General features: G+C 41.3%; 1 protein-coding gene across 3 annotated transcripts in view; it reads left to right on the top strand.

Annotated features, from left to right (window-relative positions):
* The first annotated feature begins 724 nt into the window (after positions 1–724).
* Positions 725–20,050, top strand: part of COBL (cordon-bleu WH2 repeat protein) — a 156,622-nt gene continuing 137,296 nt past the window's right edge. For all 3 annotated transcript variants that reach the window (XM_066560102.1, XM_066560093.1, XM_066560085.1), the window contains exon 1: positions 725–825. In XM_066560102.1, coding sequence (XP_066416199.1) covers positions 782–825 — 44 coding nt within the window. In that variant the 5' untranslated portion in view covers positions 725–781. The remainder of the gene's footprint in view (positions 826–20,050) is intronic.

Below are 20,050 nucleotides of genomic sequence, written 5' to 3'. Positions count from 1 at the left end.
GAACAGAGGTAGCGAGAAACAGGCCTTAGGTGGCAGAGCCAAGGCTGGTCAGGGTGTGAGGCTGAGGAAAAGCCTCTGCTCCCCGCGGGGCTCAGTCTCGGGCACACTCGCCTGACAAGCACTGGGTTTGCCAAGTTCGTGGCAGAAGAGACAGAGGAGGGTCCTGGGAGCTGGCGCCGGCGGGGGGTTTCTCGGCTTGTAGCTCCTCTCCCCCGCCTGTTACCCCATCCGCTCCTCTCCCACGCCGTGGCGTGGGCGGCGTGGGCGGCCGCCCTGGCAGTGCCCGCGGGGGCGACGGCCGTGTTTGCGTTTGTGCCGGGCAGTCTCATGGAAACCGGCTCGCAGCGCCCCCGCACTCCCGCGCTGCCCGGGCAGCGGCCGGCCGAGCCCCGCCGCGCCGGGAGCTCCGCCGCCTGGCTCTCGCCCCGCCGTGCTCGGCTGCGGTCTGGCCGGGCAGCCCGGCTGTCAGGGCCCGCGGCGCGGCGTGGCTTCCCTGCCGGCCGGGTAAGGCGGGCGGGGGCCGCCCCGGCAGCGCATCCCCGCCCGCACCCGCGGCCCGGCCGGGCAGGGCAGCCGTGGGCGGCGGCGGCCCGGGCAGTGCCGCCCGGCAGCGGGGCGGGGAGCGGGGGAGGTGGGGGCGAGGGAGGGGGCGAGGGCGGCTCTCACTCCTGAACTCTCCGCTCTTCCCTCCCTCTCGGCACCCCCGCCTCCGACCTTCGCCGCTGCCGGGATCGCGTCTTGCACCAGCCCGTCCTCTGAGAAGCGGCGAGGGGGCCCGGCCATGGAGACCCTCGTGCGCCCCGGGGCCAGCAAACCCCCCACCGGGTAAGCTCTCGCCGGGACCCGGGCCGGACCGGCCGCCGCTCCTCTCCACGGGCGGGAGCGGCTCCGGACGGCGACAGCGGCCGTGCTGGCCGGCGGGCCGCGGTGCCTTCCCTCCGTCCCGCCTGTCTCGCTTCCCTCTGGGTGCCGAGCTCGGAGCGGCGCGCAGGTGTTGGCGGCCGGGCCGCTCAGAGCACAGCCCTGGGACGGAGGGGGCACGGCGGGGAGCCGGGGGCGGCAGGGCGGTGAGCTCGGGCGCAAAAAGGTCAGCAGCAGGAGAAAGTGCCTGTTTCGCCTTTGCCCCACGGGAGGGGCGCCCCGGGCCGGCTGCCGGCGCTGCCCCTCCGGCTGCGAGACCGGAGAGCCGGTTCGGTTCGGGGCTTGCTCCCTTTAGGGGGTGGTTCGGAGCGGCCCTGCGGGACGAAGGGCAGCAGCTGCTTGTAGCTCCCGACCCGGGCCACCGGGGCTGCAAGGGACACTGGCGGGGCCGCGGCGGGGCTCGGGGCAGACCCGTCCGGCGGAGGGTCCGGGGAGCCCCCGCGGCCGCAGATGTTCTCATCCATACGCCCCTCTGCCCCAGCGCTAGGACGCAGCTGCCAAAAGCCTTTGAAAGGTTTATTCAGCCGTCCCAGACGTAGGTCTCAGCCCCACCGCACGGCCGCGGCAGGGGAAGGAAGAGCATTGCCAACCGCGAATTAAAAGTGCCCAAAATTGTCCGAGGTTGGTGGGAGACCGCGGTGACTACTCCCAGTACCTCCTGCCTTTGGTGACAAGCACCGCTCTGGCAGCACTATTGCTAAGTAGCGGTCAGCCCGAGTGCAGACCGCGGGAGAGTTAGGGATTTTTCAAGAGAACAGACAAGTAGAAGATATGCCAGCAGTGGAATTTATTAGTCCGTTAATTAAACGACGAGAGCAGCAGCACGATGAGGTCCTAAGTGATCTCTTTTGTGAGAGCAAAAGCTGGGCAAGTTTTAAGAGCTGTGCTGTCTGCTCGCTGCAATTTACTGCTCTACTTCACACTGTACAGGCTGAAAGAGACTGTGATTGCTTCAGCAGCTTTTTTATTTTTAGTTCTAATGTTTATATCATAAATTTATTTTCAACAAAGTAGGAAATAGATCTAAAGTACGTGCTAGTGGGCTACAGTAGTTTTGTTCAGTTTCATTTCCTTAGTTTGTATTTAATAGGGAACCTTGCAGTATACACAGAAAGTAGTACAGGGAGCAGGGAGTGAAGATAAGATGCCATTGCTAGTGCTGTGGTAATGAAACAGTGTGTGCCATGTTTCTTTGACTTGCAGAGTAGGACATAGCTTGCTACTCTTTTTGTAAATAAAATGCTTACTTCCAGATGAAATTGAGCCTGTTTGATCGTGACCTTTTAGGCTAACCTAAAGGAAGAGTGGTAGATGTAAGGTGCCTCCCCTCTCTGTATTTAGTTGATGTAACAGTATAGCTGCTTTCTAAAATCCTGATGGAGAGGAGATTTATGGTGCCAATTTACACGTGTGCTTTGAAGAGTAATTCAGATGCAGTGCTGACTAAAAATTTGTCTTGATTGCTGGGTATCCAGCATTTTAATGAATCCAAAGATTCAGTTAAAAAAATTAATTTGCAATTGGAACCCATGTCATTGATGCATCTCAGAGAGGACCACTGGGGCCTGGGGGCATTTCTGAATAAAACTCCTGAATCCTTTTGTAAACAGTTTCATCTGTGTAAACTTGTCAGCAGCCAGATTCAGAAATCACATGCATGAACAGAAGTTATAGTAACTGCATTAACTTCAGTCATATTGCTCCTGACATGGCTCAAGAAGTTGAAGCCAATGGTAGGGTACGGATGCACTTGTGATATTGTATAACAAAGTGTGTGGGTGCTAATCTGCTCATGTGGAAGCTGATGGCAACACTGTCATGTGCACCAAGAGGTGACTGCCTGTTTTATCTGAGCTCATTTCAGCCTTGAATTACTCTTTGCTGCCTTTTCTTGCAAGTCAGACCTTCCCAGCCTGGATGTGTCTGTGCTGTTAGCAGGGGACTTCACTGAATGATTCATAATTCCCTCAGTTGCTATCATCCATATTGGACACTGGTGGATGTTTGATCCCTAATCAGATTTTGCTCACTCAGTGATGAAATCTCTTAGGGTCAGGAAAGTGCACAGCTTTGTCCTTTTTGGTTTTCTGGATGTGAATCCAGACATGAACTGCATCTGTGGAGTGTGGCTGAGGACCTCTGGCTGTTAAGGCCGTTGTGACAGAAATACCTTCCTTTCATGGCAGAAGACGTGCTATACACATTTCCAGCTTATTGATTGGCTTAGCTTGCAGTTATGAAAGGGAGGTTAAAATGACCGTAGCTTCAAAATTTTTAACAAAATTTAGGCAGAACTGTTTTGTCTCTATGTAAATCATTAACAGCAACATTGTGACTCTCCTTTGTTAAACAGTGAGCAAATTTAATGTATCATTTTGTGCAGGGTAGAGGCGCTCTGCTGTGTGCTTATACAGATAAATTGATTGTGTGTGTTCCACGGCACAGTTCCTTGAGATTTACACATTTAAATGAAGATGATACTGTTGGGCTTTTTGTTTTTTGGTTTTGTTTGTTTGTTTATTTTAAATAGCAAAGGAAAAGCTGCAATTTGTGCTGGTGTTGCAGGGTTTGTTCCAATTTTTCAGTTTCAAAAAAAAAATTGCACATTTCGGAACCAATAATTTTATTATTAGTGATTGCTAGACATAAGTTTTTTAGAAGCTTTATCAAGTACATAATGCTTTATTTAATGAACATTTATTTTGATTTATGAAAGTGAATTTAAGACAACCAGTAGAAAAAGTAGAAATGACAATTTACTCTGTGATTATGCAATGGATACTAAAAGACAAATACACTTCTTTAGTATCTTTCTGTTAGTATCTGCCCTTGTTTCATTAGGGAGAACAGAGAGAACTTTCTCTGGATGTTTCAGTTGGTTTCTTTTATGACCATAATTTGGCATGACAGACATACACTGGTCATAAATGGCGCTGCAAGCTCAAGGATCCATTCTGTTCTGCTCTGTTAGGAGCCCTGCAAAGAGCAGAGCATCTTCCCTGGCCACTGAAGTCATCTCCATCTCCCATAAAAGCCAGCAGTTTATGGATCCATCTTCATGCCTGTGTCTGAGCACAGAAAAGTTTCCTCTGGAGTCTGGCAAATGTGAGGAAAGCCTCTGTATTCAACTGGATGTATGAGTGCTTTCTTTAAGTAGGACCTTTATTTTCTGTGCATCAACTTCCTTTGCTATATCACAGGGCCTTAAGGTACTAAAAAATACAGGCACATCTTAGCACACCTACTTTAGAGTGCCTTCCCTGCTGGATAGAAGTCAGATATGGATGTAAAACATTAGTAATGTTTACATGCAGAACTGGGGAAAGAAAACCCCCAGCTACAGAGCAAGTTGCACATCTCAACTTGTTGAAAGTTTTTCTTACTATTTTATAACTACTACACATAGTTAAGCATGTTACTTTTTAAAACTGCACAACCAGCTTAAAAAAATTAATATTGTGTTAGGGTTTTATTTTCTTGTCTAGGAAAGCCTGGAGAGCACTGTTGTGCACAGAACATCTCTTAGTGTGTGTAACACCAGTTATATCATACTCTAGCTCATCTCCAGGTGTTGCACGATTTAGGGTAAAAAGAAGCAACATGTAATTAGTTTTTAATTGGAAAACTGAGGAATTTGTATATATTTTCTATGTTTTGTATTTATATGAGATTTCTGTGTAATGTGCAAAGTGGTGGCTGGCAAAGGGCAATGACTGCAACCATAAATGTTCAGTATCAGTGTGGTAAAATCGCAGAGTGGTTTGGCTTGAAAGGGACCATAAAGATCATCTCATTCCAGCTCTCTGGCTGAAGGCAGGGACACCTTCCACTAGACCAGGTTGCTCAAAGTCCCATCCAGTTTGGCCTTGAACACTGACAGGGATGGGACATGCACAGCTTCTCTGGGCAACCTGTTCTACTGTCTTACCACATAGTAAAAAATTTCTTCCTAATATCTCATCTAAACCTCCTTTCTTTTAGCTTAAAGCCATTCCCCCTTGTTCTATCCCTGCATGGTAGCAACTTTCAAGATTTCTGCCTTGAACAGCTGCAAAACTGACACTTGTGCTTTTGGCATTGGCCTTCACATTGTTTCATTATTTGTATCTGGACCACTCCTGCAGAATTCAGTTGATTCACTTCAATGCACTTCTTATGTGTCCACCTGAGACAGGGAGCTTCCCTGTGATGCATTTTCCTGGCACCACAGTCAACATTAACCGTGTCTTCCTCTCAGTCTGGGCCCAAAGTATTTCTTTCTGTGTCAGTGGACATACATCACGTTAAATAAAACTCTGGAAGTAATGACAGAAAAATTGTTCTTGCTACTGCATAGAATGAAACAGGGTAATTTTTTTTCTGTGTTTGGCACCTCCAAATGAATGTAACTGTTGAGCTAATATACTGTAACAGATTTGTATTTTCAGTCATGACTAATATCTCAGGATTGCCGAAGATAAGGATACTAATTGTAAGGGTAAGCCAAATGGCGAGATAAATGCAATGCAATCCAGTCCTGACAGCTGTTCTTTCTGAAGTCCAAATTCCTATTTCTCATATCTTATTTTTCCTTTTTTTCCCCTTTTCCTTTCTTTCAGAATCTGCCAGAGTAGAAAATGAAGGTGTTATAAAATCTCTTTCATTTCTAAAATTTCTTTTGTTTCAGTACTGTCCAGAATATTCAGGATTTGTTTTGATTTTCCCCATCTCCCAGTTGTCTCTCATTATTTTGTTCCTATGGAATCTTTCATATTTTTTCATCTTGCCATTTTATGCCACCCCTGCCACAATTAGATGAAACTGAACCTTCTCTTTCTTACTGTCACCTGTCTTAGTTGCCGTTCATGTTCTTTCCCTTGCAATTTCAGGTTCATTTTTCTTCAGGTTTTGCTCCTGTAAATTTACATCTTGGTCAAATTGCTAGTCTTCATGGAATCATTTCTGTGCTATGCAGGAATATTTTGATAGGACAGATTTTACTTACCACCCCGTCTGGGCTGGCTACACCATTAACAGTCAATTTCAGGAGGTTGCACTGGAGAAAGGGGAGTTAGTTACAGTTTCAAGTGCTCTCCTGGGTACACTTTGAGAAGATGCTTAAGGCCCTTAAAGGAAAACAACTTCCTAAATATTTATATTGAAGTCAGTTCAAAAAATACATGGCTGCTTTGCGTGTAGTTACTGTGTGGTAAATTTCTTTTTGCCAAGTAATTCAGAACCCAATGCATGCTTATGGCCAGAATAAAAGAATTTGTTTTTTCCCTTCAAAGGAATGAGAGTTCTCTTGAATACGTGCATTTATTCTTAATCATCTGTCCTCATGTAGACTTGTGTTGTCACGGACTTGAATTATCTCACAAGCATTTATGAAGACTTCTTAACAATATTCATTTGGCTTAAAGATATACATGTAGAAGACTCCATATTTTTTATATAGGCAGAAGTGTGAACACATTTACACAACCAGCTCCAAAAGCAGCCAGGAGGCCTGTGACAGAGTTAGGGAAGTACCTCACTTCTCCTGAATCGCAATTCAGTGCCTTAACAAGTGCTCCCCTGTGTATGGGCTTTAGCTACTCTGTTAGCATCAGCAAACACTTGATTTTCTGGCAACGACTGTGTTCTGTATACTGCAGCTTTTTGTGTTGCTCTGGCATTGTGATTTCCATGAAAATTGACAGTTTTCACACTTTAATGCTGCTTCTAAGAGAATGACGGGCCTTTAGAAATTGTTTTTTCCATAGTGGGTTAAGCCAGTTTATGCATGAGAAACTGTGAAATGGAAAAGACTTACAATCCATGTTTCCAGCTAAAATTATGATTTAAGGATCGTTTAGAAATGGCTGCATTTCCAGGTCATGGAAATTACAACTCTTATTAACATATGAATCCTCTTAATATAGAGAGTGTTTCCAGAGCTGTGAGTTGCCCAGTGAGCCAGGCTGCTTATCATTAAATAACTGATGGGAATAGTATATTGTTGTTATAGTTTCAGCATGAGAGTCTCAGGGATGAGGCAGGGACTGCACCTGTGCTAAGGAGCAAGTCACAAAGCTGTGTGGCATGGCTGTGCTCTGAGGGCACTGAAGCACAGCATCTCATACCCACTTTTGTCCCCTCATACCAGAAACCATGACTTTTCAGTTTTGTTAAACTCAGGTAATAAGCTTGCCTCAGGTGCTCTGCATTTGTGCAGAGTTGTAATAACCAGAGAAAGGGAAAAAAATGGATTTGGGATGGTTTTTCTATGTTCTTTTGTTGTCACTATAGCTTCCAGATTCAGAGTGTCCATGAGTTAATAATTAAAATATTAATTATTTTATTTTAATTAATAAAATTAATTTCTTATTCCTGTAAATTCAACATGATAATTGTATAATATGCTGTGTTTTGTGTGTTCCTTGGCATGTGTTGTATGGAAAAGAGTTCTCAGTCTCCTTTACGGTTTCAGTGATGAAACATGAGTTACAAAGCTTTCTCTAGTAGTCAAAAAATGATGCAGCCTGGGTACAGTATTTTTTTGCATGCATCATTAAAGCAGGTAGGAAAGGTGGAAATGATGTGGTGCAGTTTGGCCAGAGGTACTTGCAGATGTGCAGTAGATAGACTGCATTTTCAGGTCTGGTTCTGTGTTCTCTAGTGTCTTGTTTTTATTAAATGTGGCTGACCTGTGCATAAGTATTCAAGGCTGGTCTGTGAGATCTTCTGCCTCTTCCTCTCTCAGTGTTGCTGTGGTGTATGCAAAGTGGAACAGCTCAGTAAAGTGTGGTGGAGAATCCCTCACTTAAGTAATCATCAACCAGGTAATTAGGGAACTCTCTTACAGGAAACCCATGTTCAAGGATCTACTTGACAAAGGAAGGGCTGAGGGTTAAACTTGCAGTAGCTTTTACTACACCAGACTGCTAGGACCACCCCACAGCTTGGAGTCCTCCTTTTTCCTTTGCGTGAAAAGGCAGACAGATGTAAGCCTCAGTATTCCTGAAGCCATTGTGTTGTAGTTGGTGTTTCTGTAGCAAGCTCTTACTAGTGACCCAAAGGCTAGAGAAAATATGGTCTTCCTCAGCTACACTGGTGTTGTGGTGCTAACGGTGAAAACTTCCTTTGTTCAAAAGAATAAACAGGTAACATGCAAAATCATCCCTCTGACATGGAGCTTGAGCAAGAAAATTACATTTTATATTATCAGTGTTCTAAATATAGCCATACTGTAAGGTTCCAACAGCAAGTACCGATCCGAAAGTACTTAATCAGATAAGTGTTACTTTACGTTTTCACCAAGAGTGACTAACAATCAGTGTGATTCTCTGTTTGCCATGCCTACTTTCCTTTCCTGTGTGTTAGGCTCTATTTATATAAATGTATGCTGATCTCATTGACTGTTACTGGGGTGTTATTGTGAAGTGGAACTAAAACTGTTGGTTTTCAGTAAACAGGGGTTAATGACATTGTTTTTTGAAGCCCACACAAACAGATTTAAAATGGATAACAATGGTTGATGAGATGCTTTCTGAATTTTTAAATGTTGTTTCAATAAACATTCTTGTTACCATTCATAGTAAGATGATATAAAACCTCTTTATATTACTGATTTTTGGTAATATTTCAGTGCCTTGGTTAGACTAAAGAACAGTAAAATTCAAGTGCCTGAGTACAAACACACCATTGATGATCAGCTGCTGCCATCTCCAAAGTCTGACAGTCATTCCTGTTAGTCTGCTGGTCCTTTTTTCTCTGAAAAAGCATGGTCCTTGGGTTTTTTGCAGGGGAGGGGAGAAATGTTTCTCCTTTGTATTTGTGTTACGTGATGTCAGGAGATGGTGTGGTGGTGACTTGAGCAGGAGTTTGTCCTCTGAAGTTGCGTGGAGGTCCCCATGCTGTAGTATATGTAAATCCACCAGTTACAGAATAATCTCAGTCAAGGCCAACATCTCCAGGGACACAAGAAGAAAGTTCTGTTTTAGATTACCTAGATGACTTGTTTTAAAAGTTCATTTCTTCCTTCTTGCCCCATGCATTCCACAGAGGGCATTCTTCAGTGCTCACCCTGGAGATTTTTTGGGTGCTATGACAGCAGTTTTCTGATGTAAGAGAAAATTGACTAGTAAATTCTACTCAAACCCTTTAAAACACTCATCTTTTGTTGTGTAGAGTTATTTTGTTTATGATAACAATTTTTTCCCTGCATTAGTAAGTTCCAAAAGATAAATAAAAACTCCAAGTTACTTTATAGAAAAAACATATTGTTTAAACTTTTTCTTACTCCTGTGCTTAGATGATTTTCTTTTCTGCACTTTTTGTGTGTGAGGTCATTGTCTTGCATAGACAGCAAGAATACCTCCTAGATAAATACAGCAAGCATGGCATGTCTGCTCTTACTGTGCAGAGAATGTGTATTTTCCCCCCTGTTTTTGTCTGAGTTTGCCAGGAGGGGAGTCTCCAAAATCAATAAACAGTTTCAGACAAATGGGAAGAAAAACGTTTTCTGTGCTTTTCTTCAATATCTGCTCCTGTGGCAGTGCTTTATTTCTGAACGTCTCACCAGTGGTTCAGGGTGTTGAGGAGGCAGTATCTTGGTACAAATCCAGATTCCTTCTGTTTCTTTTTGTGGTATTGAGTTTGGTTTTATTTTTTTTTTCCCTTTTGAATAACTTCTCATGGCACTTTTGGAACCAAGCCTACTCTTTTATGGATAATAAATAAATTACTGCTGCTTTCCCTAGGGGTACAGCTCACGTTTCAGTGTCAACACAGCTTTCTCTGCTCTAAGGGGGCTGGTCGTGTTGCTTGTGGTCGTTCTGAGGAACGCTTACTGCTAGGACAGGGCTTTCTTGGGAAGGAGGCCAGTGCCATGATTAAAATCTTGGTACTGTGACACCTTCAGGTGCTCACTCCTAAGACTGACTCTCTCAATTCATTAAATACAGCTACAGTTAGGTCAGACCATGTTTCTAAACTGACAGTGTTGTAATTAACACAGTTTTTGGGGTTTTTTTTGCTTTTAATTACCTGTTTCTTTTCCTCTGCTGAACTGGAGAGTCACTCGGTCATGTCACAGCAACACAGAGCAGCATCCCATGCTAAAATAATGTTACATTGCCAGATGTGCATTACTCTGTGTTTTCTGGGACATGCAGTCTTTTTGCTGTCTTATTTTATATGGCTTAAGGTCTGTTTTGCAGCTTCAGTCCCTGGGTAGTGACTTGTTCTGAGGGGGACAAATTGGGACCATTGTCCACTTTGTGAGTCCCCAACCCTTCATTTATCCAGGCAAGATGCAAATTGTCCAACACTAGGCCGTGTGTGGGAGTAGGTTTACCTGAGCCAAACTGACATAGGCATGATAGGGAGCAACCAGAGTGTGGCAGGAAATTGTTCTCCAACTCCTTCATGTCTTTTGCAAACCAGAAGCTATTTTTATTCCCTCTCTTACACTAGCAAGTCAAGGATTGCTGTTTTCTGATCAAGTCTGTTGTTCTGAAATATAATGTGTTAGTGCAGAATTGCTTCTTCTTATTAAACCCAGCTTTTCTGTTGTGAGACAAACACAGACATATCCATATGTGATGAACAGAGGGCCCAGGATCAAACTTAAATTGAAAGAAATCACCTTTTACATGAGTCATTACCTAACAGAATTTTATCTTAATTTCAGAGATTTGTGGATTTTCCAAATTACCTGTGTAGGTAGGAGAAGGATAAAAATTTACATTGCAGTTTTAAATAATAAATTTAATTGGCTGTTTTTTTCCTTCCCCTTCCTATAGATTGCACTAACTTTATAAAACAATTCAGAAAAGACTACCTTAGCACAGCTCTATTGATGATTAAACAATGTCATGACATGGGGTCAGTAAAGTTGCTGACAGTAAAGTGACAACAGTAAAGATGCTTTTCTTCCTAACTTCCTATCAAATACTTGAATTCCCCTTCCAGCGTTTATATGGATTTGTAAGAAGGAAGAGAATACCTTCCTGAAAGAGCAATTAGTTATTCTGCAACAAATATTTATTCTTCTAGAGAAGACTGATTATAGTTGTGGTGTAGAATTCTTTCTGAAGAAGACAAATTGTGAATTTTGGAGCTATTTGCTATCAGTGGGTGCAAGCTGTTCTTTGATTTCTTTGTTTTAGTAGTTCTATTTCACAAATAATAATATCTCGGGTGATTTTAGTACATGATACCAGGATCAAAATACAGGGCCTTCCCTCTCCTGACTCAGATGTAGTATTTCTTTCTATTTTTTGTAACATTTGCTATTTTCCAGCCCCATATAAGGAAACAAGGACTTTAATTTTTTCTTAGAAGCACTTCTGTTTTTTCATTTTCCCACTTTAAATTCTTGTTAAGGCTTTTAGTGTAGTATTGTACAAAATGACTGCTAAGGACTGAGCAGACTCGGAGTCTGTCTGTCCCCACAGTCTACTGGACTCTCTTGAGACAGAGTCGAAGAGTCTGCTTGTACTTACCAGAGAATGAAGAGCAGCAAAAGCACTTGCTAATTGTTTAATGCAAAATTGAAAATGGGACTTTGATCAGCTGCTCTGAAGCAGCATGCATTTATTTGACCTGTTCAGCACGGAGGAGACTGGGCATGGCTATGCTCCCATTGCTTTAATATTTACGTTTTGAGCTGAAGAGCCCTTTAGGTTTGGTGTTGCTCTGCTTCATTTGCCAGGCTGAGGTCTGCAAATCCCAAGCAGCTTGGCTAAAATCTCTGGGTCTGCTCCTGCATCAGACAAGTATGAGAGGGACCAACGTGGTCTTCAGTTGGGCAGATCAGGAAAATACTTGTGGATGCACACGGATCTTGGTGCTTTACAGGGGTTCAGGTTTATGTTTCATATTAAAGTAACAAAAATTTGGTATCTTATTTATAAAAGGAGGGGGTTGTTTAGGTAAAGATGGGTGACTGCAGTCTGTACATTCCTCTGTGTGTTCCTTCTGTAGTTGATTTTCTTCATGTGATGGTAAACTTCAAAATGCCATCTTTTCACCAGTATTCTATAGCTAAAGACCTCTTGGACATTTGGACATTGTTCATACTGATTGAGGATACAGAGGTCACTTGTTTCTGTTCTCACTTATTCTTTTTGCAAGATTAGATATTGCTTATATTTTTTATTTTTTTTTATAAAGCCTACAGCTTGTCTTTCCATTGCACCAGTCTTACTTAGGAGTTCTGCTCAAGTATATAGTTGTTGTTTATTATTGAGTATTCTCAAATTAGCCATAGTTATTTTGGAATGAAATCTCTTTGCATTCAAGTGGTTAAATACCACACTTTCTCCTATTAAAAATGAGATCCAGGTCTACTGGAAAATATTTTACACATATAAAACTGCCTGAAGTATAAAACCTGTTTATACAGATACCATGGGTTTCTTGCCATAAAAAGCACCGTAAATTCCCCGTGCTGCTTCATTTTCATAAGGAGTTACTTGAAAAGAAATATTGCTTGTGGTGAGTTGCCAATTATTTATATACTAATTTGCTACCTGAGAATAATTTCAGATTTTTAAATTCAGTTGGGTATTGAAGTGATAGAGAGGAAAAAATGTCTGAAACTACTTCATATTTTACAGTTTAGCTTAAACTTACTTGGAAAGAAATTGACAATATCGATTTATCATTTTTAAAAAAATTATCTTATTTCTTTTTTAAGGGCATGAGTTTATCTTTTAATTAAAGTGGTGTATATGAAAAGAGTTTTGAGGGTTTTTTAAATGTAAATTACCATTCACCTGTATTGTTGGAGGACAAACAACTCAGTGTAGAGTTATATAGAAGATTAGGCTGTTGTTGTATAAGCAGTGTCTGTGTGCAAAACTTTGGTGCCAGATGTGAGTAGGAGGCTACATAAAATGTCTGGGAGCAGAGAGCTCTGTTCTGCCCCATCATTTGAGAGGACATGCACGTCAGCCTGCAGTAGAGATCAACCCTTCAAGCAAATCATCCAGACAACTGATGAGGGGAAATATATTCCCTTGTTTCTCTTTTGCAGGATAGCATTGCTGTGTGTAGGAAAAAAATAAGGAAGTTCAGTGGCATTTGGCTGTACTATAGGGATGCACTTAAGAGACTAAAAATGTATTGCTTTATCTTTCAGCAATGAGATAGTTTTTCTTACAAAATTTCAAGAACTAAGTGAATTGGAGACTTCATGTTACTTTTGTGCCTGCTGAGGTACCTGTGATTTATTCCATGCTTCTCAGAATGCTTATCAGAAAATACCTCAATTTTTGGGAATTAAATTTTGTGGGTGTAGAGAGGTCCTCCAAAACAGGAAGTTGTTTCTTCCGAAACAGGAAGCTGTTTTGGAGGCTTCTTTGTATGATGTTTGTGAAGAGTACCTGTAGAACTGCTTGGGAGTGATGTGAGGAAGGATTAGGCTGCAGATGCTCCTGCTCAGCTCTAGTCTTGCACCCATGCAGGTGGTCTGGGCAGCAAGCCTTCTTCTGATCAGTAGCACAAGGGAGAGCAAGCTTACTGCTTGTAGAAAGAAACAGATTTTTCTTTTATCCTGCTGGTTTGGTAGGCTCTCTTGGCATTTAAAAGGAAATGTGTGATTATTTTAGGAATCTTTGAAAATGGCAGCATATCTCTGAATTAATGTGTTCGTATTTCTCACTGAGTTGCAGATGGAAAACTGTGATTTGGGCAACATATGTTGATTAATACTGGAAATAAATGCTACCCTGTGGGACCTTGCTTCTGGAGCCAGCATGTCCACTGAGTCGCACAGCTGTGCCAGTCTTTCCAGAATTGTTCTGCAATCTATTTACTTCAAACAAATGTTGCAGTCATGGGTGGCTTTATGGGGATAATGATCTGACAGACCATTCAAGCTTATAGATTTTAAAATTTTCCGTACACAGGGGAAACCATGTGTTCACCAATTAAACTCTCCTTATATAGAGAGGAATGGTACTGCTGTGCTCGTCAGAATACATGTGGAAGATAAGAGGTGAAGAAAATAATTTTTATTGCTGCACAGTAGGGTGCAGGCGTGTTGACACCTGATGCAGACTGAAAATTGCCCAAAATTCTCTATTGGCTTGTATAGCACAGTCAGCATGTTTCTGTGGCTTGGCATTGTTACCTGCAGATTTCACAAGCGGTGGAGTTCGATCTTCATGGGTTCTTTTTTGTTTTTTAATTGTCAGAAAGTACATGTATGTTCCTGGGAGCTCAGGGTAAATAGACCTCACTTGGAAAAACACTTGGAAAAAATGAAACTGTCCCTTGTTAGTGAAGTCTATTCTTCCTGGCCTTTTTTATTAATTCTTTCTAGCAAGTTTCTAATTTTGTGGCATGATAGAAGATGAGAACTGCATCCTTGAATTTGTATCTGGAGTAAAGTTATAATTGCTTGGGGGCTGCATTATACAAGCATTGGAAGGAGTTTTCTTTGCCACGGCTTGTCATCTGACAGCCACGTTCTGCTTGGTCTTGTGCTCCTTGGTCCTTTCAGGTCTCGTCTGCAAGCCTGTATCTCTCAGCAAAGCTCTGATTCCCCACTCTTGAAGCAGCACTTTGGTCTTTTAAAATTGTCCTTACAATGACAGTGGGCCAGAAAGTCACAAACCGACTTTCCACAGCAGGGCATTTATAAAGGAAAGTTTTTGAATGAAGTTTTCGAAGTCCATAGCTGCATAAATTGCTTTCCTCAAGCTGCTTGTTTGTTTTTATTTTTTTTTCCCTGACACCTTTCGGTTCTCTCTGCTGTCTTCCTTCACTGAGAATTACTGTCCTGCAGAAGAAAAAAGGGAAAAAAATTTATTCATGAAATAGCAAGTTAAATTGTGTAGGCATAGTAATAGTCATAAAGTTTTACATGATTAGATATAAATTTTACAACCAGTGTGTTATAAGAAACAGCTACCCCCTACTGATTTATGCTTATAGATAGGATATAGGCAGGAATAAAATTAGCATTTTTTTCTCACTTAATCTAATGCCAGCTATTTTCAAGCTCAGACAATACCAGTGTATTGCCTACTTTATACCTTTGTAATTACATAAAACTGATAACAAGCCATATGACCTCTGCATACAGATCTAAATATTACTATCAATTGATTTATTATGTCTGAATATGTCCCTGTGCTTAGATCAGTCTGTAATTCACAATGTGCCATCTTTATTACTTTTTACATAAAGAAATATAATAGAACAGTACATCAATGAACACTTAAATGAGAGAACTGAGTATGTGATAATGTACTTATTTTTTACCATGAAAATGTTTTCCCTTCCTAATAGCATTTAATACTTCATTCCCTTATTTTTTTCTATCACAAAGTGAAATTTGCATGTACATTGTCAAAATGTGACAAAATATGTATGTACAGATTGAATAGACAGAGTTCTGTTGCTGTAGTACTTCATAATAATATACTAAGTATATTATCTTTTTCACCCCAACTCAGAACTTCCAAATAATCAAAACAAGTGAATATTGTGTAACTTTATGATATGGTTATATAAGTCAGGAAGTTCAGTTTTAATAATGAAATTAAATGCCATATGCAAACAGCAGGGACCTTTTTATCTACAAAACCAACTTAGTCTTGAGTGAAAGTTCAGAACTTTACTGCTGGCAGTTTGCTTTCAGCTTTGCTGGAAAATTAATGTTTTAATGACTGAATTCAGTTTTGAAAAAAAGTACCCGTGTGAAAATATGAGATTTTTCACTTTATACAACAAAAATACCTCTCATATCGCTACAGTTTTTACTTCTTAATGAAAAAATTCTAGTTTAAATAAACTGCAGGAAGTTGTCTTTTAGGGAAGGGGGAGGGTAACAAAAAATATTTTTTTTCTTACAGATAAACTTTATAGCTTTTATCCCTCTTTCAGGTTTTCCCTGAAATGACCAAATCAAAAAGACTTTTGTTTTATGAAACCTGCTTTTGATTAAGTTGATTGGGTTTTATTTACCTACTTAATCTGAACCATGCTTTTTCCTTATCGTGTAAAGTCGCTTACTGTTGCTAAATATACCCATGTATTTTAAAGAAGCAAAGCTGTGCGTGAGTACGACCCATTCAGAGCAGGGTTGTAGGGTAGGGAGGGACCTGCTGGTAACCCGAGAGCAAGAGCAGATGCTAAATTAGCAGCTGGATCGTTAGTAATGAGTCCACAAGTGTCTGCTGGGAAATTATCTTCTTTGGGCGCATGTAGCGTGGGTGTGTGGGCTATTCAGAGTTTCTAGCATCTAGTTGCTCTTTACCCGTGACTCAAAGGAAAGTCATGGAGCCATGAGGATTTTTATTTTTGAAGCGACTGGCAACTTGTTTTTTATTGAAAGTACAGGCTGCATCTATAAATTGTCATTATTGCGTGCCATTTGCTACTAGGACATGCAATTCGAAAAGTATTGAAAAGACAAGGAGATTGCTGGCAGTATTTAGTTACAAAGTGAAAACCACAAAAATCTGTGGAAAAGCAAATAACATTATAAGGGCATCATTAATAAACCCAGAGTTACATTCATTTTCACCTTTAATATAAACAGGTATCAACCATTGACTGTTGTCAGAAGTAGTTGAGATTACAGCTGGATGGGACTCTAGAATGTGACCAAGGACTATGAGATGATGTGATTTAAGTGGTAGCCAAGCAGGAAAATCCAAATAAAAGATCATGAGAAAAAAAGGTAAGAGAGCTGTAAGAAAAGTGCTGAGGAGTCTGGCTTTACTTCATATTGAAAATCAATGTATTTCGTTATATTTTAAGCTAATGATTATGTGAAAATGTGCTTTGTAAGTCACCATTTCTCCATGTTGAAGAGCATGTTTAAGTTAGTTTTTTATAAGCTTATCAATTTGGTGAGGATGATTCAATTTTGTAGTATAAACAGATGCAAAATTATACAGATAGGTAGAAACATAATATATGCATACCACTGTCCTAATGTCACTGAAATGTTTTGTGATTTTTTTTGGTTGTTGTTGTTCATCGGGGGAAAAAGCCTTATTATGGAAGGGAAACAAGCCTTCCAACTGACAAGTGTGAGTCTGCTTGCTAGTCACAGCCTTATCACGGGCACAAAGTGAGTTTGCGGTGTTTTGAGGCAGTGACTATGATCTAATCTCCCAATAAAAACTAAACAAAAAAATCCCCAGATGGACCCCTTCCAGACTCATGTCTGGACGCCCACGCAGCAGTGATTTAACGTATGAAGGTGCTGTATCCTACTCAGTTATCCTCCTCTGGTAATTCCACTCCAGTACCAGGTCTGACTGAAGGTCAGTCAAAAGTTAAGGCTTTGGGGCTGGCAGCGAGGTTTTCAGTTAGGTGTAGGAAGGGTCGGAAAGACGATTCTCATTGAAGGTCCTCTCTAGACACAAACTCCTTGGCTCTTTCGGTGAGGGATGCACAGGACAGGTCTAAGCTTTGACTTTCTTTTTCTGGGAAAGGATAAAGAAGAAACATTCAAACAACTGTTTTCATTTGAGAATCCTTTTCTGCTCAATGGCCCAGCAACTAGACTAGATCTTTCCTCCTGTTTTTTTCTGAAGAGTTAAGCATCTGTGTGAAAGACAGGGAACAAGTTACAGTCAGTACAGTTTTATGTGAGTAATGAAGTGCCTTCCCCCAGCCCCCCAAAAAGCATAGCTAGTTTTGGATTGCATAGTGGCTGTCTATATTAGTCTAAATATGGAAAAATATTGAATTCATATAACTTCTCAGAAAAAAAAACAGATATATTGCTTGTATTTGCATGTGTGTATGTATAGAGATGTTACATTATCAAGTTTTAATTGACATGTTAGTGCCTTGGTAGAATAGTGCATATGTGTGAAGACCATATAATGTTACCCAGTTCCAAGTACAAGCATGGGGGTGGGTTTATTTTGGGAAAAGGAAAAACAGAGGTTACCCTCTGGTAGCTTTTTTTCAAGGAAATTAAGGAGTATGATTCTTTAGTTGCCTTTTGGCAAGGAATTGCTTTTCCATCTTTGTACACAACTGTAATTTATCATTAATGGAAAAACAGAGTAGTTTGGTGTAAATCCTCCAGACAGTACATCCCATTCTAGTAGGGATTTAAAAATGTTCTGCTGCATAGCTGATGTGTTGGTTGAGATTGCTGTTGTGTAGCAGCTGGGATGGAAGAGAGTTAGGCAGTTCTTTGTGATCACCAGGCAAAGAGCAGCTACAAGTTTGGTGTTTGGAATATTTTTTAATTTTTAAAAAATCTGTTACTTAATGTAACACATTCTTAAAAGAAATTAGCATCTCTCCCATACAGCAGTTTACTGTGAGCCTTTGTCACTAGCAAAGTCTCTAACTTGTCTAACAATTATGATCTCTTTATAAACAGGACTTAGATATTCGGGACCTATTTGGTCTAGTTCTCCTCAACTTGTTTGTACCAGTGTGCCTCATTTTCTAGTGCTTCCTGATAGCCTGGGTGATGTTGTAATTACAACATGAATGATCTGCAAAGCTTCAGATAACTCTCCTGTAATTTTGAGGCAGAGTCCTGTCCATAGCATGTATAAGGAAGAAAGCAACCATAAGCTTCGCTCTTCACTAATTTATGCAATTGTAAATCAGGAGTATTTCAGTCTAAATTGGTGGGTTTTGAGACACTTTTTGTGAGATGTGAACCTTTCCTACAGTATTTTAACATAAATTGTATAGTAATTTTTAAAAGGCCGATTAAGACAGAGAAAATATTTATAATTTATGATAACTTAATATCTGGGGATTGTGGAAACTAGTCTGGAAGGGATAACCTGTCTGAGGCTTTGGTCTCCAACCCTGAGCTGGCATAGTGTACAAGAGCCAGTGAGGTCAGTTAAGGAGTCTGCAGAACAAACTTTATAAGATCATGTACGCATGACCTTAAACAGCATTTGGGATTAAATTGTTTACTTAGGTGTATGCATATTCTGTCAAATTTTACGTCCTTGGAAACTGTGGTTAAAACAGACTCCACCTCTGAAGTGGCTGATTGAAGTAAACTATCTCTTTGGACTTCTGTGTAAAGACCTGGAGGCTGCTTCAGTGCAGCGTCTTCTGGGAGAGAGGTAGCCCAGAAATCATTGCACATGTGTAGTTTAATGCCTCTCATATCCTTATTCTAGTTCCTTTGCTGCTCTGAACCTAAAATACCTCAGGTACAAGTAAGAGGAACCCCTTGAAAAACTTTATTTGTACATCCAAACTTGATATATATCAATCTTCTTTTTTTAATGTTTTTCAGCAAACCATTTGTGTTGGATTTGCAGTGAGAATTATCTTCCCTTAGTGTATGGCCTAACATACTTTATAAAACTTCCTTGCAGATCAGAATTACTAGACTCAGAAGTGCAGTGAATTCATATCCCTGTGACAGGCAAATTCTACAAATGAGGGTGTAACTGCAGGTGTCCCAAGTGTGTGAAGTCAGGTGCTGTACAGAGAATACCTTCCAGTGTCTGTGTTGCATCTTGCTGGTTGTGGAAAGGGCACGGATGATGCAGTCATACAGTTCTGTGACTGCAACGCTAAATTAAAATACAACAATACCAAGCAAAATTCAGTCCAGTCCAGCCCTGCTACAAAGAAAGGAGAAACAGTTTCTCACTGCATGTCTCTTGGTTTATGTATTCCTTTCATCATAGTGTTGTTCTGGACCCTGACCACACAGTAGGCATTGGTAACAGATGAGCAAAGTTGATGTTTTTTGACATTGACAGTCGATTTTTCCAACAGATCTAGCCGTTGGGAAATATGGTTTAAGCATTCAGACAAAATCCTTTTGTTTTTTTAACTCACATGAATGGAGGTATTGAAGACTGAAGTAAAAAACTGGAGGGTTTATGTTATCTCTGAGTTTGAGATCTGTTTGGGTTTTCATGGCATAGGACAAAGAGCCTTGGTGAGGAGGAGTGATATAAAGAAATGCTTGTTAAAAGGTGTTGTAAGCCTTCTATCTGTACAGGAGGCCCTGCAGATAGCTCCTCCTTAACTGTTCCACTGCACGCTTTAACACAGGTCAGGTGCCATGGAGCCTTTCTCCTCCTCGCCTGCTCCCATCAATGCATTTCATACCCTGTCCAGGGTGCCTTTTCCACTGTGCTCCTCCTGCTGCCTCCACCTACCTCTCAAGCCTCTGTCCGCTCGTGCCGAG

The sequence above is a fragment of the Molothrus aeneus genome, chromosome 1, assembly GCF_037042795.1.
Source record: "Molothrus aeneus isolate 106 chromosome 1, BPBGC_Maene_1.0, whole genome shotgun sequence".
NCBI classification, from domain to species: Eukaryota; Metazoa; Chordata; class Aves; order Passeriformes; family Icteridae; genus Molothrus; species Molothrus aeneus.
This window is presented reverse-complemented; position numbering and strand designations above follow the sequence as displayed.